The 27,352-nt window shown below is 37.9% G+C and overlaps 1 protein-coding gene across 10 annotated transcripts in view; it reads right to left on the minus strand.

Annotated features, from left to right (window-relative positions):
• SFXN3 (sideroflexin 3) overlaps positions 1 to 27,352 on the minus strand; it is a 37,207-nt gene that overhangs the window by 9,364 nt on the left and 491 nt on the right. For 2 of the 10 annotated variants that reach the window (XM_083363751.1, XM_083363752.1), the window contains exons 2-12: positions 27,216 to 27,296; positions 24,957 to 25,121; positions 24,143 to 24,313; positions 22,817 to 22,915; positions 21,499 to 21,574; positions 18,517 to 18,602; positions 17,460 to 17,587; positions 16,845 to 16,894; positions 14,419 to 14,468; positions 13,654 to 13,701; positions 12,160 to 12,801 (exon numbers count right to left, since the gene is read on the minus strand). In XM_083363751.1, the coding sequence (XP_083219877.1) occupies positions 12,705 to 12,801; positions 13,654 to 13,701; positions 14,419 to 14,468; positions 16,845 to 16,894; positions 17,460 to 17,587; positions 18,517 to 18,602; positions 21,499 to 21,574; positions 22,817 to 22,915; positions 24,143 to 24,313; positions 24,957 to 25,121; positions 27,216 to 27,296 (1,051 nt within the window). In that variant the 3' untranslated portion in view covers positions 12,160 to 12,704. Of the gene's footprint in view, positions 128 to 4,914; positions 5,597 to 7,388; positions 7,443 to 10,747; positions 11,222 to 12,159; positions 12,802 to 13,653; positions 13,702 to 14,418; positions 14,469 to 16,844; positions 16,895 to 17,459; positions 17,588 to 18,516; positions 18,603 to 21,498; positions 21,575 to 22,816; positions 22,916 to 24,142; positions 24,314 to 24,956; positions 27,297 to 27,352 lie in introns of those variants that run through there. The other 8 variants (XR_014492665.1, XR_014492666.1, XR_014492664.1 and 5 more) reach the window with 8 other exon arrangements.

The raw sequence follows: 27,352 nt of genomic DNA on the forward strand, positions 1-27,352 counted from the left end.
TTCTGTCAGGAAGCTTCTCCTTAGTTCTAGGTTGCTTCTCTCTTTGGTTAGTTTCCATCTGTTGCTTCTTGTCCTGCCTTCAGGTGCTTTGGAAAATAGCTTGACTCCCTCTTCTTTGTGGCAGCCCCTGAGATATTGGAACATTGCTATCATGTCAGCCCTAGTCCTTCCCTTCATTAAACTAGACATATCCCATTCCAGCAACCATTCCTTATATGTTTTATCCTCCAGTGCCCCAATCATCTTTGTTGCTCTTCTCTGTACTCTTTCTAGAGTCTCAAAATCTTTTTTATATCGTGGTGACCAAAACTGGATGCAGTATCCCAAGTATGGCCTTACCAAGGTATTAATACTTCACATGATCTTGATGCTATCCCTCTGTTAATGAAGCCTAGCACTGTGTTGGCTTTTTTGGCAGCTGCAGCAACTGCTGGCTCATATTTAAGTGATTGTCCACTAGGACTCAAAGATCCCTCTCACAGTTACTACTATTGAGCAAAGTACCACCTATACTATACCTGTACATTTGGTTTTTCTTGCCTAAATGTAGAATCTTACTTTTTTCACCATTGAATTTCATTTTGTTAGATAGCGCCCAGTGTTCAAGTCTGTCAAGAGCCTTCTGTATCTTAAGCCTATCTTCTGGAGTGTTGGCTATTCCTGCCAGCTTGGTGTCGTCTGCAAATTTGATGAGTTCCCCATCTATCCCCTCATTCAAATCATTGATGAAGATGTTGAAGAGCACTGGGCCTAGAACAGAGTCCTGGGGCACCCCACTACACATTTCCCTGCATGTACATGTGGTTCCATTGAGGACCACACGCTGAGTACGGCCGGTCAGCCAGCTACAAATCCATCTGGTGGTGATGCTGTCTAACCCACATTTTTCTATCTTATCAAGTAGTAGGTTGTGATCTACTTTATCAAATGCCTTACTTAAGTCCAAGTAAATTATATCCACAGCATTCCTCTGGTCCACTAATTTTGTCATTTGGTCAAAGAATGCAATAAGGTTTGTCTGGTATGATCTGTTTTTGACAAACCCATGTTGTCTTTTAGTAATGACTTTGTTTGCCTCTAGGTGTTCGCTGATTCGTTGTTTGATTATCCTTCTAGCACTGAAGATGTAACTTAGCTGAGTAATGAAAAATCTGCGTGAAAACAACAAAAGCTCAGAGAACACCAAGAACTCATAATTTTCTGAAAGTTTGTTTTAGTGATTCTCTCCAGTGCAAATAATGTACATTAGTATCCTGATCATCAGAGATTCAGGCAAATGTAGGGACTTGGATCATTTGATGGCATTGTCCTATATGTTCTAGGTTCCTGACATATGGGATACTCTTAACTGTATTTACCATTAAGCGCATCCAATCTACTTTGTGAAATTCAAACAGGAAAAAAAGGAAGCAACTTGGCAAGCAACTTTCCTTCTGCTATAAGGGGAGGCAAGAAAACAAGTTTCTGAGACAGAAAGGAACAATTCAAATAGCCCTGAAAACTGTTTCAGTCTTTACTTATTTTCTTTATTCCTGTAAAGAACAAAGAATACTGGGCCAAATTCTGGTCATAGTTTTCTATATAGGGATTACTCCAGGCAATGTGTTTAATTGTTCATATCTCTTTGTGGAATTATGATCTTCACTTATCACAGGCAGCAACATATGACTTTAACAAGAGTAAGCAAAATAGTTATTTGATCTTCCCGCTAGCTCAGTTATCTCTGTTCTATATTGTGAATACAGCGCCCTCTGCTGCCATCTAAAGGACACACGCTAGTGGTCTGCATAGACCAGAAAGCTGTCAGCAGCCATAGAAGCTGACTGATAATTAAATTATGAACTGGGTGTAAAGGAGTAATTTTTTATCTGGTTATCCTGAATAAACCCCCTAGTTGAAAACTTCCCCAGTTTGGTCTACTTTAAGTGGATTAAAGTACAATTTTAATAATTCTGAGTTGCAGCAGATGCATTCCACAAATCTTTAAAGAGTACAAGGAAAATTAATCTATACGATTATCAGTTGAAATATTTTGCTACTCTTCACTGGATGCTGAATGACCATCTTTCAAGGATATGGTAATTCATCTTTCATAGCAAATAGATATTGAGCAAGGGTTAGAATCAATAACCTTCAGCTTGCTTTCCAATTCTACATTATTCTTTTGCTAATACGATTAGAGTTTCCTAAAAAGTGCATGCCCACAAATAAACATATGGAGTTTGAGAAAATAAAATGTTTATCACAAGAAGTAATGTAGTCAAAGTATTGCATTTGATATGGAGCAGTGGAAAATCAAGGAAAGAGCTCTCCTCCTGCACTAGCATTAATATTTGGTTACTCATGAGATCAGTGTTACTACTACAATGTCAACAGGGAATTAAAGTTGCACCTATCATACACAATAATAACTGCAGCCTCACTTATCTCTCAAACCATAATTATCATCTTAAGTACTAGTTGGATACAATGTCTGATGTAAACAGTGATGACACAAACTTTTCCTATGTTTCATTCATTTTCAAATGCATCTTTTTAAAGGTTTAGATTTGAAAGTTGTCTTCCTACTGAATAAACTCATGCCCTAGAATGCTGCCTAGAAGGATGTGGTTTTAAAAACAACTGAGCTAGTTCTTTTCATAATTCCCTAAACAGGGAGAAGTACTTGTTGGATTAGAGCAGTGTTTCTCAAACTTGCCAACTTTACGATGTATGGGTTTCAAATCTTAGAATTATGGGAGTTGAAGTCCACATATGTTAAAGTTGCTGAGATTGAGAAACACTGAATTAGAGAAATGGGATTATATGGCCAGCCCCACCTAAAATATGAATTGACAGCAGTGCATGAAATAAATTAATTTCAGGCTTTGGTTTAATGTCCAAATTGCCTTCAACTTACCTAGAATACAAAAAAGTATGCCCACTGCCAATCACTAAGGCAGATTAAAAAGCAATACCAGTTCCTAATTTCTATTTAAAGTACTAATAACCCAGCAGGCAGGGATAGGACAATTTACTATTTTCCCATGACAATCTTATCCTAAACTATATACACCCCATGCACTCACAGGAGACTGGCCATTATCAGGCGTCGTTAAAGAGCAATTAGATGGAAATTAAGCTGAGAACAAGTATTGATTAGCTCATTAAGTATGGGGAGCCGACTCTGTCGATAGGAATTACCAGCCCTAACCCCATTATCTGCAAGGTTAAAGTCTGCGGTTGGGGGCTCCTCATTAAATATCTTCAAGATTAATCGATTCCTGCTCCGCCCCTGCCTTGCCCATGGCTCCTTCTATAAGTGCTCAGAAATGTTGCAATGGCTCCCTGTTCTCTTCCTATTGGGTAGTTAAACCAGTAGTGAACTCAGCAAGAAACTAGAACCATCACTGCTACAAGAAGAAATTCTGTAAGCTGCCACTGGGGATGTTTTCAGCTAGCCTGGATTCGGACTGAGCCCTGATTTGAAGTTACATGGGAGGACAAATGCCCTAATATTCCAGCACTGCGAACTGACCAAATTAACTATCTATTTTCAATCTAATCTATAAATTTGGCGTACATCTTATGATGGCAAATACGGTTCTGTTCCTACTTTATCTGAGTAAAAAAAAAACTTTTATTTTTGCTGTTATTGTATTTCAGCAGTTCCCAAGCTTTTCTATACCCCGCATCCCTAGAATGCTTCTGATATATTCTCGCGCCCCCTGGAATATCATCTTGCGCCCCGCGGTTATGAATCTCTGTTGTATTTTACGTATTTTGTATATTGTACAAAAATGACATTCAATAATAAATATACTAGCTCCAATATTGTTTCAGAGGTGCATGTGTGAACTTTGTACAGTTTCCTGCATTAGGTAACAACATAAAGCAATCTCTTGCAGACTGATGGCCTTCCAATATTTCAATCTACCGTACTTTGAAAACGGGCAATTTTCTTAATGCCAGTTTTTGAGAGGTGGGGGTGTTCAAGGTAAACTTTTTGCCTCCCAGGGCTGGAAAAGGAAAAAAGTAATAAAGTCACGATGTCCCTGGAGTGCCTGGAGCCAAATCCTGAGGCCCTTGGGGCTTAAGGAGCAAAAGGTACTTTCAAACATGGCAAAACCATGGAAATCACCTCATTTGATGTCAAAAGGAGGTTTTAACATTTAAACGAATGCTTTAAACATGAAGCTCCCCTAAAACAGGAAAAGGCCCTGTGGGACTGGAGGATGCTTTTTGAGAATTACCATTAAGAACATTTCCGCAAAGCTACCGAAAAACACAAAAGGGCAACTATTTCACGTGCAGCCCAGGGAGGCTACCTGCCCATGAGCTGTCTACCCTTGTCTACCTCTACAGCACCCATTTCAAATCACCACAGATGGAGGGAACTGACTGGGGAAAGTTTATGTGAATGTTGTCATAAAAAGCCCTGAGGATGCTGCCCTCTGGCTTATTCTTTAGTAATTATTTCATACAAATTTGTACCATTTTAAATCGTTCCATTTGCTTGTTGTTGCTGTTGTTTTATTTCCCTCTTTCCTGTGGGACGGAGGATGCATACATGGTAATGATTTAAGATAAACCACTGATCAAAAGTTCCACCTTATATGAGCATCTTAGTAGGACTTTTTCTACAGTAAGTAGGAATTTCTGAAGATCATTCTTCATCAACTCTACTTTCTGTTGCATTGAATCCAGCTCTAGAGATTCAGAAACATCTATTGCAATATTGATGGCACAAATGCTTTAGGTCGAAAGATCCCAAGTGCTGAGACAAAATAAAGGGGTTTGAATTAGGGTTAGGATTGAGGTTCAGGACAAAAATTACATTTGATTTCCATTTACATACAATTAAAATCTATGTAAACTAATTATCACATTGTAAGCCATCCAGAGTCAATATATCTGTGAGACGGGTGGCATAGCTACAAATAAATAAAATGAAATTTATTTATCAAATGTATATCTTCCCACAATAAAACCCAAATTATATAACAGATGTTTTAAAACTTTTAAAAACCACACTAATTTCCAGAAAACGGGCAACAACCAGCTGCCTCTCCCAAGACATTTAAAATGGTTGGACCAACTCTGCTGGGAAGTAGTTCTGCAGATAACCTGACACCAAACCTGGTGAAACGTAATTATCTCTTGTTTATTTTTCAATGATTACTCAGCATCCACTTGTGGAGATGCTCTGAAGATTACATCCAGAGCTCAGTCACTGCAGGGCAAGTTCTTGCAGAAGAGTAGAGTAGAGTAGTAGTATACCTACTACTATCTACAATGGTGTCAAAGATATCATTATTATTCCTCTATCACACTGCAGTCTTTCCCAAGATGAAAGACTGGTAGGGTATCCATTGTCTATCTATCTTGCTGTTCAAATAAGTCTCCACACATCTCCAAAGAATCTGTTTTCTTCCTGGTTCTATTTTTTATCCTCAACATTCATCTCCCATAAATTGGCAACTGCTTTGGCCTTTACCAAATGGATTCTAGCTTGTTGAATTGGCATCTTCTGCCTGTCTTGGAAGCAGCAGGTCTCTATGCCAACCATAGCTCTGCCAGTTGCAAGTTGCCTTTCCCAGTCTTCATTTATCCTGTCCTGAAACAATGCAACCATTAATCTTGGTTCACATTTTCCAAAATACTAATTGAGAAGTAAGAGAGCAAACAATCCAGCCCTAAAGGTAAAACTGTACTCCACTTAATGGCCTGCTTCATCATAACCAAGCACGGGGATCCCTCAGAGAGGCAAAGAGAAAAGGTAATAGATGACAGCAGGTAAGAACAAGAACCCACTAATGAGGCTAGAAAGAGGGAAAGAAAAAATGGTTATACATGTATTGGGGCCAGCGGAGGGCAGGCAGTGGCAAGGCTGCTAAGGAACTAATACAAACCACCACGGATGAAGTTAGATGAGTTGTACACAAAAAGAAATGTGTGTGTGTGTGTGTGTCCTAGAGCTTATAAACATTTCTCTCCAAAACAAAGAAATGCTTTGAGGCTTTTGTTTTCATTGCCATGTATTTGTGAGCCAGGAAAGTCTGCAGAGTAATAAATACATAAACTTTAAGGTTTAAGGAATATTGTCTTCAAATGTCTTATCTTACTATGAAAAGATGTGTGCCTGCATTGTCTCATCTAATTTTATCCCTGGTGATCTGAATAAGAGACAAAATGGGTGGTGCCTATTTTTCTTCCTGCATGACCTCGTGGGTTGGCTTAAGTTGACATTGACAAACCATATTGGGTTGTCTTTAATTCTCTGCCTGTTTTTACTCTTTTCACTCTGCATCTCTCTCTCTCTCTGCAATGATATAATATTAAATAAGTGAAAAATTTCCCTTATTCAAACTTTCTATTCTACCTTTATGTAACCATTTAAATCAAGAAAAGTGCTGCTATTCAAATTCTTTCCAGAAAAAAAGGATGTCTTTTCCCCATTTCTTAGTGGAATTATCTTGATGGCGGCAAAGGAAATCCATTATATATTTCCCCAGGGGACGTATATATCTGATATGTCCCAGGATTCTGTTCCCACATTATTTATTACTAGGGCTGACTAAGATTCAAATTGGCATTTGAAATGGATGCCAAAGCTGAATCCCAGTGAGCCCTGGCAGTAATTAAGTCTATCCATATGTAACATTCATAGCTACTGTTTTCTTGCTTGGAAATTATGCCAGTATGGTCAGCCCAGCCCAACTTATCAGAGTGTTAAAGTTCAGTTCTCTCTCTACATATAATTATACATAATTATATAAAAGTTGTTTTAAAAGGGAAAATTAAAACTAGTACAAACTATCTTACAAAGTAAGAAAAGAAAAAATCGAAGAGAAACTAAAAGTGCAAGAAAGAAAAAAGTAAAATAGAAAAGAATCAAGATACAAAGAAATAGCTTCCAATTTTCTTTACAGCAGATATAAGTACAATTATAAATTTACTTCTGTATGGTTACAGCATAACTCTCTTATTTCTATAATCTATCCTGTTTAATCAAAACCATAAATCATGAATTCATTTTTTTTCTGTTTTAGGTTAGTAAAGTGTTTCCAGTCAGCAATAAATGTAGATATTGTCTTTTCCCTAATCTAACAAGTAAATTTGGCCATCTCAGCAAATTCCATCATTTTCACCAACCATTCCTCCATTATGGGCATTGCTAAATCTTTCCATCTTTGTGCATAGAATAATTTTGTTGCAGTTATCATATAAAAAACAAAGTTCCATAACTTTTCTCAAACTATCTGTCCATCAATCCGCAAAAAAAACAACCCTCCTCTGGTCTCAATTTAGAATTTTAACAATCTAATACATACCATCTGCTCTGACTTATTGGTGAAAAGATTGATCTCTTTCACTTAATAATATACAATATTTTATATTGTACTCACTTTAAGTTTAAAGTAGTTACTTTAAAGCTAGAATAATTGCCATCGTCAGGAATTCTGTTTAAAAAGAGAAATGGAAAAAGATGTTTACAATTCTCTTTTCTAGGCTGAGCATGTCCAATTTTATTTTATTTTTAGTTGTGGACTTGACTCCTTTTGTCATTGTACTTGAGCCAAGCAGAGTTGCAGGTTAGACAGTTAGGCAGAAAAGAACTTTGGGAATCTCATAAACCAGATGCCTTGAGAATCTCCAAAACAGACACAACTAGGTGCACATTGCATTAAGCCATGATGCGGCTTGTTTGGGCCAATTTTATTGGAGTGTCAATCAATTTCATTATGTTTTATAAGCTATCATGAATAGTGTAGTGTAATGTTTGAATCCCATAAATAGTGATTTGTCAACAAATCATGGTTTAAGATGATCAATGATGTAACAAATGTAGCTATTGAAACCCACATCTCTTTTTAAGTCCCATTGCTTAAAAATAATGTGCAATATTGAATGGAGGCTTATTCAACTTCAGAATGAAACAAGCAACCTGAACAAGCGATCTCATTTATTCCTGAGAAAATGGAAAGGGGTGTAAATATTTTATCAGATATCTCATATGAGTAGCAATGCATTGTGCAGTAATGTTGTTATACTGGATATGAAACAAAGCTTTACATATGATTGCTTATTGTTATTAATGCACTACCTACAACTTAACTTGTAATGCATTTTTTTCTGCTTTGTAACTGTGCAGGCATTGGATTTCTATTTAAAAAGCATACAAGCAACTTCACAAACAGGTTTCGAATTTGCTTGTTTTCTGAATTCATGAATTCGCTGATCTTTAGTACAATGTTGTGGGAGATCAAAGCTGAACATCAAACAGCATGAGACAATCTCTAAAAATATGCCTATTACAAGGGACACTATAACACAACACAAAGGGCAGCTTTGAAAAGAGGCATGCATTCCTTCAATCACAGGTGTCTCCATACTGAAATCAAGGAAAAGTTGGTAAATGGGTGATGGGGAAAGCAAAGCCTCTAGTAGAGATGGGCTGATTTTTGACAGTCACAGAGAAGTGGGTAAAATAAAAGTCATATGTGGAAGAGAAGGGAGGGTATGCAGAAGCCAGATGGACAGAGAAGGCAGAAAAAATAGGAGGCAGCTGGCCAGTGCAGAGAGACAAAGAAATAGTCAAACATAAGAGATTCTTGGATTCTCGTCTATGGACTGGTTACTTTAAATATTTTGAAAACAGCAATTTTCTTACCTCTTTAATTCTTGACTGTTTCCATCTAGTCTCTTTTCTAAATTCTCTCCTGTATGAGATTCCGTTAATTTCTCTGGACTAGTAGATTCTTGGTGTTGAGTGACTTAGATATTCATTGGTCACACCAAAATAATTTACTCACAATAACAATGAGTCAAATTAGTTAGTTCTCTTTAAACAACAACTAAGTACAAAAACTTTGCAGAGTTATAAAAAATTGCAGAGTTGTACAATTTCCAATTATAATCTAGTTCAGTTTCAACAGTTTATCAATTTATCAAGAGTTTGTGATTTTAATACAATATACTTAACAACAACAAAGGAAGGGGCTGGGATTTCTTTCAAGATTTTTTTTAACCAGTGTTTTCTTTTACAAGGATGCCATCAAGTAACGAAGAGGATTAAGGGAGTTATTGAATATTTTCAATAATTATTAATGAACAAATTCTGCCATAATACAGTCTAGACATTTTTCATATGCTGAAATGGACTTTTCCACCTCTAATCTTTAAAATCTGAGCTATGTGTTTGATTTAGGAGGAAAACAATAATTTGATTCAGTGTTATTGTGAGTTAACTACTTTGCTGTGACCAACGAATACCTAAGTCACTCAACACCTAGGATCTACTAGTTCAGAGAAATTAATGAAATCAGGAGAGAATTTAGAAAAGAGAATAGATGGAAACAGCCAAGAATTACAGAGGTAAGAAAGACTGTTATTTTCACATATTTCTTTAAGGCAACCAGTCAGGTTTTCATTTGAAACCTTTTTCTCTATCCAAGGTACATAGATAACTTTCTTCTTAACCATCTGAATATTTTTATGGCTTCCATGTAGGCTGGAATGCAATCCTTTCCTACACATCAGTGTAAATAATCCACCCTATATTCTTCCAACAAATATATCTCCACATTCAACAACATCCTTTGTAAAGGAAGGAAGGTAGTCTCCTTTCATTCAGCTATATTCAAAACTAACTGTATTCTCTTTTAATCCTGTTCTTTCAAGCATAATAAAACAGATAATAAAAATGTAATTCATTTTTCTAGAGGATTCCATCTCACAGCAGATTGGCAACCTATTAAAAAATTGTCTTCATTTTTTTTGGCAAGAGACTTGTACCTTTTCATCTTTAATTTATGAGTGCAACATTATAAGTGACATGTCTTATTGCACCAGACTCCTACATTATTTATCAGCCATTGATTGAGAGCTCATGCCCACAACCCTCCATGCAATATGCTCATCTAGAGGACAGAAACCTTCAGTGGCCAGCAGCTGGGGATATGCACAAGCAGGAAGCATCTGCGCCTCTTCCCCAGCTTTGGGCTCAGTTCTTTTCTCAGGCATGGTATGTCAATTTATGGGATGACTGTGTCATAGACGGGAAGTTTTTTGGTGGATATTAAGGGTTTGTCAGAAATTTCAAGTCCCCAGTTCAATGGCAAGAATTGTTTTTTTGGAGACGATGAAAATTCAGGCAGGTCCAATGGCCAGGTTTGTTGGGGTGATGGAGAACGTGGTGTTATAATCTGGAAGATACACAGTTGAAAAAGACTGCTGATCTCTTACATTGTGGGTTGGACATTGTGGTGGAGCAGTGGGCTAATGCCTCCTTAAGTAACACCAGCTGCCTGCAATTAGTGCAGGTTCGCATCCCACCATGCTCAAGGTTGACTCAGCCTTCCATCCTTCCGAGGTAGGTAAAATGAGGACCCAGATTGTTGGGGGCAATTAAGCTGACTTTGTAATAATGCCACTTGGGGTGTGTGTGAAAGCCCTAATAATAAGCAGGCATATACATAGAATGAAGGCTACTGCTAAGCTTGTAAGCCGCCCTGAGTCTTCGGAGAAGGGCGGGATATAAATGGAATTAAAATAAAATAAAATAAAAATAAATCCTAGGGAGGTTGGAACGTTAGCCTTTAGATTAATCCCGAAGAGACTTAAGTGACTTAAACCAGGAGAGGAGAAGACAGAGAGGAGTTTTGTTCAACCCCTTTCCTTAAAAAGTAAACAGAGCGTATAGTTCATTAAGTGGAAACAGGAACCATATGTGCATGTGTTCTATCACTCCAAGATAGCAACAGTGTTGTATTCAAGAGACAGAAATTATATTCTTTATTTGGAAAGCTGCACAAGAGTCATGATGATATGGAACACATAATGGATTGCTGCACACAAATAATTTTTAGTTTGATAAAACTCCACCACAACCTAGCATATAAAAAAAACCACACTGATATAAAAATTCAAAAAGGTATTGTAATATTATAAGATTACATACCAGAGAATCTAAACAAGAGGTTTCATTAAGAGTAAACATAAAAAAGCACATAGCAACCTCTGACTGAACTTCTGAGCCTCCAACATTAGTGACATTTATAAGGAACCAAAGGTAGGCAATTTTACTCAGATTAAAATAAGTGATTTGCTATAGAGATGAAAAGAACAGAAAAGTGGATTAAGTACTGACCTGCAACATCTTTTGGAAAGGCAGTTCTGGCATCATTTTCAGTGAAGCTTCTTATGCATTGTGGTGCCTAAATTAAGTTCTTTGGTCCTTCTAGTGAAGGGCAAAAATAACTTTTGATTAAAACTGCAAATAATATTTGATACCAGATTTATACAGCACACCATCAAAGGACTGTCCACTATTATCACCTTTGAGTATTTTCTCTAGAAATACCACTGTAAAGATAATTCTGACATTTCAGCCACCCATTTTGCATAGGTTTTTCAAAATATTTAAGAGGTGCTATGTGATATCTTCACCCAAAGTTTCTTCTAGGATGTGGATATGCTGATTTAGTGCATTTGATCTCTGTGTGCAAATTGACTGATCCTTGCATTGATCTGTTGTGTCTAGATGGCACACAGAAGGAGGTGCCATAATTGGCCATGGAAATGCTTGCATTCAGCCATTCATATGTTCTGTGCAGACATGATTAAAGCCATAATTCCAGGATCACTGAATCAGTTCAAGCACAGGTATGCCTGCATTCTATGAATAATAGTTACACATTGCATTATGGACCAAAGATTATTTCTCTTCTTAAAGTAATCCAAACAAATATTCCTATGAGTAAGAAGATTTGTGCTCTAAAATGGGCATTATGAAGATGCATGAAGAAAAAATACATAATGTCATTCTTATTTTGGGAAAGATTGCCATCATGTAAGGTAGTCCTCAATTTACTAAACAAACATTCATTTGGTGACTATGGTAAAAAAGAATATTACCATGAAACCCCAGTATTTTCTCACACTCATAGTTCACTAATGATGATATCTACCTCATGGGGTTTTTAACAGTAGGGCTGCATATATTGCTATCTTTGTAACTGAATGCTTCATTGGTTGCAAAAATGTTTTAAAAAGCAAGAGGATGCAGAGATGGTTATTTATGCAGTCATTTTTTATTACAAGAACAGATGGCTTGGAGCAAAGCCTTTTTACAATCCCAGGAATCTAATCAGCTCAAAAACATGTGCAAGTCCTTCATGAAACCATGATGTTTTTATTAGGTGCTGAGTAAGAAAGACTTCAGTTGAAACAAAGGGCAAATTGCTTTTCCATTGAACCTGATTCCTGTAAAATTTAAAAGTATTCAGTAGAGCTCGTCTCCTGAGAATGAACTTGGTTTCATGATTCTTAAATATTACTTCACAGGGATTACATGTGTAGAACAAACATTCTTTCTTTCACATACAACACCCTACACATTACAGCAGAATTATGCATAATAGAAGAATTGGGTAAAAACTGTCAGCAGCTCTGGTGCTGTCATCAAGCTGAGTCAAGTCAAGACCGGAATGATTCTGTTTTGATCACGGCAAAAGTACACTGCCAGATTATAATCTGTTCCTGAATGCAGAAAGGATATATCACACACATAGGACTGCCAAGATTTGGCAGCCAATAAGAGAGCAGCATATAAAAGGGATTATATTATTACAAAATGTAACTTTCTCCTTTAGTGTGCTGGTTCACTGGTTCATCATTGACTTCTTTCAGATGCATACCAGTTTAGTATCTGGTATCATTTCTTAAAGTCCCTTATTAAAATAGATAACCTCAATATCCGAGTTCTTCTCTCTGATTAAATTCTGGACATCTGGTTCCAGGCGATTCACCCGCATTGAACTGCAAAAGGAAATAATATACAGATTATTTGAAAATACACCTGCTATGGACACCAATAAGTTAAAGAATTAGGGTTAGTGATGCCTGTTTTGGAAAATTAGGGTTCTACAGACTTTATTTAATATGTATTCTGGAGATGTTGTATTACAGGTCCTATAACCTGCATAGCCCTCTCAAAGACACAAAGATGGAAAAGCTGGTTGAGCTATATATTCAACACTGTGTCCTTGGGAAAGAAATCATTATTTCTGTAAGATGGCAAATAAATTCAAAGTGCCCTTCATTATTCATTTGACTGCATTATTTCAAATATTATTCAATATTCAGTTTTTTAGTTCATAAACCAGATGTTCTGACCACAATGCAAGAGACAAAATGGGCAGGTTAAATACAACACTGTATGAACTCTACGCTTCTATGACCACCCCATAGAAATGTGAAATTCAATATTCAGTATGGAATTGTCCATTAGAATGTGTAAATGTCTATTTAAAAAAAGTTCTTAAAGAAGGTAACTCTGAACATATGTTGGCTTGAAAGTATGAAATGTCAAGAACCAAAGGCTGCCATTGGGGAGAAAATGTGCTTTTTGCCTTCAACCTTTTCTAATTGATACTGGCTGTTCTTGTCCCTCACTGCTTAGCAGATCCTTCCAGCCCGAAATATCAAAAAATGCATCTGGGATCTTCTCAATGCAAAGTTCTATTGCTGGGCTTTATATCCCAAATTCTTTGGCACAATATTTGGGGAAATGCTCTAGAATACACTTTCCTGAAAAATATTGAGGAAACAAATACTGTACGTAACTGAAAGCAACAGTAACATGCAAGAATATGCAAGAGTATTTCTTACCTCTTTTGTGGGAAGAATGCACAGCAAAGAGGTGTGGCAAACACTAAACTACAGGAAGAAAGACAAGAAAGGAAGAAATACTGTTGGTTGCCATTTTGTCATTGTGTACTTGACTCATGAGGGAAAAAAACTATCATGCTCACCAGCTACTTGAGTATCATCAACCATAATTGTCTACCACATGTAATGGATTTACATAAAACAATTTTCCAATATCTTATTAGAACGCTGAGGGAAAACAACACACATAACACAATCCTATATTGTAGTTCTCTTGCTTCCCAATCAATGTTTCCCTCTAGTATCCAGTGCCTTTTCAGACTCCAACCAACAACACTGTAACATTCCTCTAATTAGATTTTTAAGAGGAAGGACTGAATGTTAACCCTTGTTCAGCTTCCCTAATTAGTGCATATGATTTGGACTACAGTTCCAACATCCAGCTGCAATGGACAACAGTGCGGAATAAAGTAAATTGTCCAGAATATGGATGGCACCACATTTGGGAAGACTCCAGGTTCATCATCTACTGGTGCTAGAGGATTGCACAAAGTTTTTGGACTGATGGTACAAGTTAGATGCTCAGAACAGGATAAACAAGACCAAAGATCATAGTCACCCCAAATTTCCACAAACAGATGGGAACTCCCTTGCTAAATATTGGTGTAATTCCTCATTAGTCAACTAGTAAAGTCACATTTTTGGTATAGAAAATACAGAAGTCCCTGGACAATTCTATTTGCATAGGAGAAAGATGTCACTTACGTCAAGCCCACAAGTCCAATCTGCAGAGGAGCATTCATCCAGGGGTATCGCTGATGGAAATAGAAAAGAAATTGTTTACACGGAATATTCATATTGTTTTCCAAAGCAAAAAATTCTTCTTTATTTATAGTTTATATAGGTGAAACGATTTATGGAGCAATCATAGCCATACATTTCTTGAAATGGTGACGGACCTTTTTTTGAGCCTGATGCACAAAATATATAAAGGTAAAGGTAAAGGTTCCCCCACACATGCGTGCTAGTCGTTTCCGACTCTAGGGGCCGGTGCTCATCTCCGTTTCAAAGCCGAAGAGCCAGCGCTTGTCCGAGGACGTCTCCATGGTCACGTGGTCGGCATGACTAGACGCCAAAGGCGCATGGAACACTGTTACCTTCCCACCGTAGTGGTCCCTATTTTACTACTTGCATTTTTACGTGCTTTCGAACTGCTAGGTGGGCAGAAGCTGGGACGAGTAACAGGCGCTCGCTCTGCTACGTGGCACTCGGGATTCGACCCACCAAACTGCCGACCTTCTGATCAACAAGCTCAGCATCCTAACCCACTGAGCCACCACGTCCCTTACAAAATATATAAGCAGAGGCAAAATGTCATGTTGCCTTAACAACACAGTGCCACAATTCAACAGGTGTGTTGAAGTACAACAAGTACACCTGCCTTTGCCACAGCCATCCTTCTGGAATATCTTCAGTGTTACAAACACGACATTCTTACCTGGAAGTAAGTCATTATACATTTCAACAAAGCTCTCAGCACTTGGTTTTGGAATAGGTTAATCTGCTGCTATGAATATTTCTATTTTTTGAAACCCAGAAACTCATTTAACGTACAGAAAACCTATATAATTTCCTTAGATCAGGGGTGTCAAACTCAATTTCATTGAGGGCCGCATCAGCATTGCGGTGCCCTCAGGGGGCCGGGTGGGTGTGGCCTGGGTGGGCGTGGCCTACTGGGTGGGCGTGGCCAGCTCTACATCGTTCGCATCAAGGGTGCCTATGGGGGCCTGGGCAGGAGTGGGACAGATCTGAGGGTCTCTGGCAGGAGGAGGGTCTCTGGGCCAGGGCCAAGGCAGTGGGGGCCGTTCCCTCACTGTTTTCAGGATGGCTTCGTGGGCCGCATGAAACCACTTCACGGGCCGGATCTGGCCCCCGGGCCTTGTGTTTAACATGTCTGCCTTAGATGGAAAAAAGGGGGGAGGGCAAAATCAGCAAAACTGCAGACCATCATAATGCAAGTCCCACTTCTTTTGAACATGTGTACAATGATGATGCACATAGAAAGACCCATGAGGAGCTTGAATTACAATGTTCTGTCTGCCATTTCCCATGGAAGCTGCTGTCCTCAGCAATCAATGTTTGGAGTGGGAAAATGAATGATAACACAGACCTTGGAAGGACATCTAAGAGAAGCTGCCAAAACCCTACATCACGGTAACAGCGGTCCTCAATGTGTACCCTTTGTGGACCCCTGGAGTCTCCCAAGACCCTCTCAGGAATCCACAAAATCAAAACTATTCATCTATCAACCTTAAAAATACAATAATACAATACAATACAACAACTAATATAATATTAAAATCCCATCAACAATCATTGCTAAGCACATTGATTTGTGCTTTAGATTGTAAGCCGCCCTGAGTCTTCGGAGAAGGGCGGGATATAAATGGGATTAAAAAAAAATCATGAGAAAAAGTAGTGGCAGTTTCACGTAGGACAATTTTAATTTTTAATATGGTAAATAATATAACGTATACAAGCAAAAGCTCCTTTGGGGCCTTCCACCATTTTCAAAAGTGGGAAGGAGTTCTGAGAGGAAAAAAGCTTAATAAACACTAGAATATAGAAATCAGAAATATGAGGGGGAAAGTGCTACTGTATATGGTTCCCAAAATTAATATCATAGGACTAAAATGGTAGGACAACTTTAGCAATCTCACTAAAGTATTAATCTCATGATAGTTTTTAATGCCGGGAGCTAAACATGGCATAGGATAGTTTCTTTTTACGGTAATCTCTTATTTGCCATTTGCAAGAAAAGAAGAATCCGTTGCCCTTCAGGTTTCTGGGACCTCTAGCCAGCATAGTTATAAGTTCCAATTATAAAATTGACACATCTGGAGAGGACCCAACTGGAAAAAGCTGGTTTAATTAAAATGTATATAATTTTCATGTTCTTCATCCATCCAACCAACCCTGATTCCAACATGACAACTGATGCATCTGAAAACAAAACTAAATTTCCTTTTCCTGTCTCGCAGTTGCCATTTTGTGTGGGGTCAGGTTAGGCAAAAATTAGGCTTAAACTTTGCCAACTTCCTTCTTATCTTGTGCTAGAAAGGAACCTGACAAAAATGGGAACCACATCCTTCTAGGCATAAAGTCATGGAGGAACATGAACTTGATCATACCTTCAAAAATGCTCTTTTCTCCAGGGCATTCATGATCACAGGAGGGATGGCTGTGGAGAGGAAGTGGATGAAGAGTCAGACAACATAAAGGTCAGTTAGATGTCTCCCAAGAAAGGGACAGAGAAAACCTGCACACGCTGGATTTGCTGGGATATTTGTTTTCACTATGTACCTTTTCTCCACCTTCAAGTTGCATTCAACTGGGGATCTTTTGGACTACAATCCCACTAGTCTCAGAAATATAGTTAATAATTGAAGATGATACACTAGAGAAGATTATTCCAAGAAGCAGTTATATATACTGAGACTGGAGCTACAATAAATATTTCTTCTTGTATCTCTAGCTCTCCCAAATGCCCCAACTGTGAAGAACAAACATATTTTCCCAGTAGCATAATTCTTGATATTCTTCTCATCAGAAACAAGTTCTACTGAATTCAGAAGTTTCAGCAACTAAGCAAACAGCTGAAATACAATATTATATTATTGTGGTTTTCAAGCTCTACTTTCAGAGGTTATTTTAATTTTGATTCAAAATTTCTCATTTAAAAAAAGATGGGTGAAGAGGGAATATTCACTGAAATTCAAATATTTGTCAAGGTAGCCACAACATACCCATTGCAGGTGCAGCCATGCCAATGCGTGAAATCACCACTTGCACAATGGCTTGCTGGGCGGCCTTCTTTGATTCCCCCAACCGATTCCCTTGTTCATCCATAATGGGGATACCAAACTTTAGCTCCCTATAGAAATAGTTAAGAGGGAAACATAAACTGTCTATTCTTCATTCTGTCTTTTCTCTGTATTTCATTACGCTGTTTTTTCCTCATCTGTTGTATAATACTGATGACTATAGCAACCTTAGTCCTCTATATAGGACCCACTTTATCAACAAAAGCTTTTGAGGGTTACAATAGAAGCCAATCACTACAACATGTGCTCCCATCCAATGGGCATTTGCACATTCCCATAATTAAATCTACTTTCTATCTAAACGTCTTGATCATATATATGCCCACACCAGGATCCACCTGCAGCACTTTCACAGCCTAGCAATGATCACAGGCTTTACATTGTAAACCTCTTCTCTATGAAATAGAGGAAGTACTTGACTGATTTTTTTTTAGATGCCCAGATGATTTCATTTTTGTAGAAAACAGCTGAGAAGAACTGACTAGTATACACCTCAGCTGTCCCCAGTGCTAATTTCCAGTGGAATCCCAATGAAGGTGGAAGTGTTTTAAATTTTTGATCTGTGTTTGCTACTGCACCTGTATTTGCAAAGGAATAAATGGGAAGGGAAGAAAGTTGCTGTATGAAGATGAATGGAGGAAAAGATTATTCCTATTTCAGAATCCCAGTTCCTGATTTAAGTAACAGTGGAAAAATTTTGCTAACACCGACACAGCTTACAATTAATATTAAGATACAAACATTACATACCAATCAATCAAAACTTTATCATGGTCATAGACCAGCATAAACCTTACATGTTATCTTGAAGATCTACTACAGGAATTTGAATATATGTTATTACAGCTTATACATACTCCATGCTTTTAGTATTATAAGATAATACTAAAATATGCAACCTATAAGGAATTACCAGGAATTGAACTTCCTGTAGCAGTTCTCCCATTACATTTCCATCCAACAAACCATACCATCTTACCTTTGTCTTGTTAATGGAATATTAATGCAGTTTGCAGCTGCCACGGCTGCAAAAGGCACATAGCGTCCAATGATTGAGGGCAAATGCTATCAAGGAAGGAGGGTTGAAATGAGAGAAGAAAGAGATTTGTGATACAGATTAAATTAATAATATGATGAACAGAATTATATTTTACAACAGGGTCATTGATTCAGTCAGGAACTGTCATTAATTCCTTTGAGAATTCACCATACAGATATAACAAAATTTCAGCCTTTATTTTTCTTCTATATCAGTGTATACTATTTTGTTCATGCATTTGATTATGCAAAGCAACTATCTAGTCCACTAAGCAAATCTTTCAGCTGGGCCTCCAACTGGTGAGATTGCTCAGGCTTAAGCCATACTAACAAACCATACTATCAGCTTGAAAAATAATCTAAAACAATATTTATTTATAATGCACTTTGGAAATTTCTTGACATTTATATAGAATAATGCTGATGAAACACTTTTAGTATGTTTGCATTATTTGTTATTGCAGTATTTTTCTTCTTGTAACTTTAATATCATTTTCTTTTTCCTTTTGCAATTTATATGCCAACCATTTCCTCCATTTGTCTTCACTTTGCATAATTCACCTTTATTTTAATCTCTTTCACTATTAACATAATTGCCTCTGTAGAAGCTTAATTTGGTGGCTTATAGTTATCCTCCTTAGAGATTTTTTAACATTCTTTTTCCTTTTTTATCTATTCAAAATCACTTGTATTTTCTCTTGCTTTTTCTTTTTAAATTCACTATTATGTTGTATAAAATGTCCTCTTACTTGTATTATGTTCTTACTTCTGTGACTTTATTAAGATTATTCTCAAGTTCTTTTAACTTATATTTGCAATCCTCCATGGCCATTTTCTTTTGTAACAACATCTCATTCAAATCAAATAGAACTGATGAAGAAAACTTTGAAGGCTGATAAAAAATTAAAATATTTGGGTACGGTATTTGAATCATATGTTATTTCAAATAATTATGTTAAGAGATGGAATAAAATTAAGAGAAGGAAATATTAAGATGAGAGAAATTAAAATTATTAAAACAATAAGAGATGAGATACTGAGAAGAGTTAGAGATGAACCATTACAATATAAAAACAAAGAAATTGTGTTGTTGAAGCAGATCCCTAAGAGAATAAGAGACACCCGAAGACAGTATCATTTCTTGACTACAAAGTTAATCGCAAAAGGAATACACTTTAGATAGTTAATGCCAAAAGGGATCTTAATCAACTGGAACAAGAATTTTGGTTTTAATAAACAGATGGATCAATGGGAAAATAGGTGGCTAAAAGTCTTGAAATTTATATTATGTTGTGATCTCAAAAAGAAAATTTTTATAAAATGATATATTGTTGGCACATTATGCCAAACAAATTATCTAGATTGTATAAAGATATTTCATATGTATGTTGGGAATGTGAACAAGATTAAGGAATATTTTAGCATGCTTGATGGAACGTAAAAAGCTAAGAAATGGATTGAAATGCATACACTGATGCAGAGGATTTTAAACATTAATATTATATTGAAACCAGAACTTTTCCTTTTAGGATTAATTGATAAACAGAAAAAAGACACAGGAGATTATTTTAATAAATGATTATAGCACTGAGGTTACTGTATGCAAAAAATGGAAAGATTTAGTATTACCCAAATTGAGGAATGATTGGTGAAATTGAGAAAATTTGCTAAGAGAAAAATATTAAGGGGTATATGTTGCCAAAGGTTGACTGACGTTGCTTTTTCAGTATATCTAAGCAACTTGTAAAATGCAAGCTGGTACAACTTTGACAAGCTCCTTTTTTACAACCTTCCATGGAACATCTGATTGCAACACTGACAAACTTCTTGAAGGGGAATATACTATCCTCCCACAGGAACAACTTCGGGAAACTTTAAACTGGGTTGGGTACGAGCTGGGGTGAGATGAAATGAACGTTATGAAGACATGGCAGGGAAAAAAGGCATTGCTGGGTCAGGTTTGTGGTCAGCTGCAAATGGGGAAATGCTCTACACTTGACTGAGATGCAGAATTGAACTGAAAAAAAGATTTGTTTCTTAAAACCTTTGAACTGGAAAAATAATTCTTTAAGAATCTGGCAAAGGAAAGCAGATGAGTATTCTATCCAATTTTCTTAGCGATTTGGGAAGTTACGTTCAGAACTATCTTCCTTTCAGATAAATGAGTTATGCAGCACAAGAATTGTTATATTAGGAACTTCTTAATATTTATATGTATACAAATAGTAAGTAGGATAGTAAGAGTGAAATTGTTAGCCTGGCTTATTAATGTGAAATAAAGATGTCTCCATGAAATCCATAGCTAGCTTATAGGTAAAGGTAAAGGTTCCCCTGCACATGTGTGCTAGTTGTTTCCGACTCTAGGGGCTGGTGCTCATCTCCATTTCAAAGCCGAAGAGCCAGCGCTTGTCCGAGGACGTCTCCGTGGTCATGTAACCGGCATGACTAGACGCCAAAGGCGCACGGAAAAACGCTGTTACCTTCCCACCGTAGTGGTCCCTATTTTTCTACTTGCATTTTTACGTGCTTTCGAACTGCTAGGTTGGCAGAAGCTGGGATGAGTAACAGGCGCTCACTCTGTTACGCGGCACTCGGGATTCGACCTGCCAAACTGCCGACCTTCTGATCGACAAGCTCAGCGTCCTAACCCACTGAGCCACCGCGTCCCTTTCAGCTAGCTTATACCTAGCTAGCTTTCAGCTAGCTTATACCACTATCCAAATGTCCATGATAAACATAAATCCTCCTGCTCCTGAAAGAGGCAGATCATGTCGTAACCAAGGGAGGAGATAAAATCATCTCTGTAAACAAGGTCGGATTGCTATTTCTCATTTCAGAGATGAGGAATTCTATCTTCAGGAAGTCTTGATCAAGCTGTGTACAGTATTCCTCTGTGAGGCAAGGGAGCCAACGGGTCTCTTACCTTGGTGAGAGATTTGAGTCCTAGAGCTGCCACCACAGCTCCAGTGGTAGCACTGACATAAGCTGTTCCCAACTGTCTGCAAAAGAAATAGACAACTTGGTGACGCTAAGAAACTCTCAGCCCTCCGGTCTAACCTTAACCTTAAGCCCAGTCCCATCCCAGAAATATGGCAGGGTGGGTAGCAATTTTGCGTATTTAAAGCAGCCTCAGAGTATCATAAGGCGCATATGTCTCTCATCAGAGATGGGCAAAATTAAAGTTTCGGATTGTATTTGGGGCTGGTGGAAAATTAACAAGCATGATAGTGCCTTACACCTTGCAGGAGCTTGAGGGACCCTTCTTTTTTTAACCAAGTTGCTTTTTTTCCATTTTAGAGGGCTTTAAGGGCAAAACGAATGAACAAGTTTCTTAAAATGTTAACAAAATACAAAAACACCAGACAAAAAAGGCCAGTCCTGCCAATCAGTGGTCGCTGAGAACACAAAAACGAACCTGGGTATACTAGGCCAAACGAGGCTTGCCTCCCTTTATCAAATGGAACCATTCCTGTCCCTCATTCGAGAGCTCCAATGGCTGCCAGTTGGCTCCCAAATACAATTCAAGCCACACGCTGTCACCTTTTAAAGCACTGCATGGCTCAGGGATCTCTGGGACCACCCTGCTAGTAATACCTGCCATGCAATAAGTTCTGTTAAAGTAGGGTGGTCCCTCTGTATCCCCAGACTCGGGGACCATTACTCTCTGGATCATGGAAAAGATTGTCTTCAATTTCTGTCCTCTTCTGCGAAATAAAGAGTTTTCCCGGAAAACCAAGTAGCTCCCACTAGGTTTTAGAAAGATATTAAAACTTATTAACTCTGGCAATCTTTGTAACTTTGTTATAATTTTGTTTCTTCTAGCACTGGATATATTATCTCTCTCTCTTTGGTTAAGGTACTTATCTATGTTGATGTTCCTGGTACTTATCTATGCTGATACATTTTTAAAATTTTATTATGTTATTCTTATGGTCTTAATCATGTTCATTTTGTTGGGCATGTCTGCTGCTCATAATCAGCAACCATTGCAGCAATCTGTAAGCTCAGTAAACAAAAAAAACGAGTAAGCAGTTACACGGCAGTAATACCTTCAGGAGTACAAATCACATTTGTAATTAGAGAACAGAGGTCTCCTGTTTTGCTATCTAGGTAAGCGCTGAATCGTGAAAATGGTACTTCCTAGAAATTGCCACAGACTGTTGCTGGTTTAGGGCCAAGCAACTTAAGACCATTGGTAGAGAAGTTTATATTAATTTCCAGTTATTTTACTGCTTTCTTACTTGACAGTGATAGGTGCATCTCCACTCCGGTTAGTATAATTGACAATGGCATTGAATGACTGGTTCACCCATTGCCAGAAAACCATGGCAGGGGCCGTCCTGTAGGAAAAGAGACAGTCAGGATTCCCAGAAGCTACAAGAAGGCAAGACAGAAAGCTATCAGAGAAACCAAAATGCCAGCTTAACTTCCAGCATCCTAAGAAAACTGTCCTTGTTTATCTTAGTGTACAGTAACACCCATTTGTGCATTTACTTCAAGAGGCCTGGCAGTGGTTTCACTTGATAACAAGTTGCAAACATGTTTAATACATGTCCTTGCAAACGTTTACATTTCTAAATGCCCTTAACTTTATCTGTCCTCACACATACAGAAACATTAACATAACATCTGGCAGTCACATTCTTACAGATACACAAGTAGTTTTATGCACACGTTCTTCAGTGAAGCCACTGAACACTCTCCAGAACATGTGTTGGCATGTATGTATCCCTTTGCCAATTACATGCAATAGTTTGAATATTAAAATGCTGTTGCATTTTATGTTATGTTATTTCATATGTTATATGTTATTTATATGCATAAAGTATCAAATCTGTATCTATCATGCTCATAGTCTTTGGAACCCTTTAAAGAAGATTCACATCTTATATAGTATGCTGCAGATATATATGCTGAAGAGTGGATACATACTATCACACACTATTTTTAAAAAGTCCGTATAAAAAGTACACAGTAGAAAAAATCTATACTAAAATCCGTATAGTCAGTTCAAACTTTCATTTTAAACCATTGGCAAATTGTGAAACTGAACCAAACTGAAGTTGGTAGACATGGCCTTTACTGCCTTTTTCACACTTCCGGCATTAAGCACCCTATTCTCCATTCCTTTCTAGAAATAGAAAGTCAAATATCCAGAAAAAGCTATTAATCCCAAGCATATATCATGCAGGAGAGCAGCATCTTTTTCATTTAAGTCAGACATGTGTGGCAGATAATTTTTCCCACCTATTCTACCGCTTTCTTGCCTTAAGTCACCTCATCTGATATAGTGCTGAAATTTAAGGGAGGAGAGATATCTATATTGTCTATCTTTCCCCCCCCCCTCCTATGACTAATAGCATCTTGAGCAATCCATGGAACAAAAACTTGTATTTGTAGCATATAGTCAGGTCTAAATACTCCCTTAACCCCATTTCTATTTTTCATAAAGTAAAATAGAAGCTGCTCTCTCATTCATTCATCACATATGTCTTTGGTCCTCACTTCATACTTCTCCATATACTATTCCCACACAAGGTGTCAGATCTTAGTCGTTACACACGTGCCTGTAGAAGGTGAGCATGCATCCCGTGATGGTCATGTTCATAGGCACCTGGGCAGACATACGTCCAATCAGGATCATCTTCTCACCAGTGTCTGGATGGAAGGCAGAGTCATAGATGTATTTTGCCTGCCATAGTTGGTCCTCAGTCAAGCCTGGTTGTACTTTACCCATTCTGGAAAGGTCCACACAAAAGAAAGAAAAATGAAGATGGTACATAACATTGTGGAGGTTTCTGGAGAAAATATTAATGGCAAGAGGAGATAGAGATAGCCTTAGGAACAGGGAAGCTATATTCATAATTCCCAAAAAAAGGAATTTCAGAAAAGAAGAGTGAATTAAAGCTCTTTGCTGCTCTCTTCACACAGCTTCACTCTCATCACCCTAAGGTTGTGTTAGGGTATATTTCTTCTTATGTTCCAAATACTAATTGGGGACTGCATATAAAAACGGTGCAATAGTCTTAAGCTAATTAAAAGTCACACCACCAAACTACCACCAGAAGAGTTCAATAAAAAACACAAACAAAACTTTTCCTTGGAACATCAGAGAGAGTCACTTTCCCAGCCCAGCTTCACCTGTATAAATTTTCTTCCCATTGCTTTCACTATTTATCACAGGTACCATATTGAATGTTGCAAGCAGTGAATAATGCTCAGAAGAAAAATGGAAGGCAAGGGAAGGCAAGCATTTACAGTAGATGAGATGAATGGAAAAGGAGGGTCACAATTCTGTTAGGAGTTTTAAGCAACTTGGACCAAGTTATTAGAATTCCCTTTTGTCATTATAACTGCTTCCCATCAATTCTCCAAAAGAACCTGTACTCCTGTATCACTCTTCGGGCATCTTCTAGGGCCTTGCTAGAAAGCAGAAGGTTGCGGGGATCTGTCACTGTGAAGAAATGCTTTGCTCTTCCCATGAAGGTGCTCTGATCCCATCGTGGCTCATTTACGTTGATGAGCAAAGACAGTTCTGCAGACATTCTGGGCAAGAAGACAAAGAAAGCAAAATAATCATATCATTGCACAATAGATATAGACAGATAAGAGAATGACACAACCTCATTGACACATCTCCATTCAATTTACTTGTATTCTATCTTGTCCCTGGCTAAAATTTGGAACTCAAGAGATTTGAAGATTCTAAAGAAGATACAAAATATCCCATTTCTGCTTTGCTCTTGAGACACTTTCAATTCTGGAAGAAATTGGCCCAAGTATTACTATCCTCTGGCATGGTTCTCACTCCATGCTAAATCAAATTGTGATTTGTGTGGTAGCTCACAAGTTCAGGAATATTTCTGGAGGACCATGCACTCTCTTCCAAGGAGCAGGTGACCATCTGTGGAATTCATCTCTCACCCAGATCCAGGTGATTTCAGTGATCCAGTTTGACTAGCTGCAACTGACTCGTTGACTACAATGACTTTGATGGAGGGGTGAGCTAAACTAAGCTAGTCCATTTCTGGCATATCAGATTACAGTACTGCAATGTGCATGGAACTGCCCTTGAAGGTGGCTTGGAACTCACACCTAGAAAGAGGGGTGTCTACAGATTTTATCAGAATGATGAAGCAACATTACCATATTGCACTTTAAGTTCTTCAACTTTGAGATGTGCATGAGATGCCACACGACACACATAGAAAAGCAATGGGACTTGTGTTGCAGCCTCAGGATAGTATGTTAATTTCTCAGATCCCTTTTGCACCTTCTTTCCCATGCAGACACCGTTGGCTAGAGATGATAAAACACTTAAGTAGATCCTAAGGGAACTACCACTGGCTGCTATAAAGGTCTACAATGTTCTTTAAGGGAGCATCTCTGCCAGCATGTACCAACTCAAACATTAATATCTGTGGACGATTGCAGCTCACTCCCTCAGAAGAATGTCCTGGGAAGATTCAGGACAGCACCTGCTCTATTGTGTCATTTCAGGTTTGTAGGTCAGTGTGGGCCATCACTTGCTTCTTGATGCCAAGTGAAGAGCTGGCTTTTTAGTCTCATGGGCTGACAATGAGACAAAGGTGACATTGTGAGTTAGACATATTTTCTAGGTTCATTTAGCAGGGAGTCTTCACACAAGGGATGAATCCTGTAACTACTGCTGTTTTAATCTTTGATCATTTATTTTTTTATATTTTTTATAATTTTATATTGTAACTTGAATACACTTAAAATCCTTAATTTGTTTTTCTCTCTATTTTTTTTCTTTGTTAGTTTGTTTTTTTCTTTCTTTTCTTTATTTTGTATTTTAACTTTGGAAATAAAATAAATGGTAAAAAAACATACCTGAAATCATAAAATACCAAGCAAGCAATACTTTAATAAATAATAAACACGTGTGCCTATAATATGTATGCTTTGAAGGAATACAGGAATATCATATGATCTGTGGTTGCACAAGTGGCATATGATCTCAAGTTAAAGCCTATTTCAATGTCATGCACAGCAATTTTCATCATTTTAATTGTTTGGTTAATAGACATTGGCTGTATATGAGAGTGAAACAAGCACTGAAATTTGAGCACTGAGCACAAAACAGTCCTTAAATTATAGAAGAATCAAAGCTACTCTTAGACGTCACCTTTAAACTGCTATAACCCAGTGGGTTGACTAAATGGGAGAAGCAATTCCAAGGGAGGATTTCTGTCAAAAAAGCAACTCTCCCTTTTTCCAACTATTTATTGCAAGCATACAGAAAGCCTCAATTCTATCAAACAGAGGACTTCCTATTCCAATTCACAACCCAGGTTGCAAATTAGCTTTTAAAAAACCATTGCCTCCTACATAAATCATTCCATCATTTCAATCAGAAGATGTAGGTAGCCCTTCCACCCAGCCTGCTCCATCTTCACGGGACAGCAAAGTCATCCCCTGCGGTATCACACTCTGAGATGTTGGGGTTCAAGTCCCATTATGGTTGGCCACAGAACCAACAGCCGTGCCGCTGGACAGGTAATTTAGATAACGAGAAAGCAGGTGGGATGGGCGATGCCAGCTGAAATCCCACGAAAGTACGACGGTCGCAAAGCAGCTTAAAGCAAACTGAAGCCAATCCCGCAGCTTCAACCAAACCTTTCAGTTTCGCAAAACTCCCAGCCTTGGCGGTGCGAGTACAAAACGGGGAAGCTGCGAACGTTAAAAGAGCAGAAATCCCTGTAGGGTTGAAAAGAAGGAAAGATCCTCGGTTACGGTGGGGATTAAGACCTCCT

This window comes from Vipera ursinii (assembly GCF_947247035.1).
Source record: "Vipera ursinii genome assembly, chromosome: 5".
Taxonomy (NCBI): domain Eukaryota; kingdom Metazoa; phylum Chordata; class Lepidosauria; order Squamata; family Viperidae; genus Vipera; species Vipera ursinii.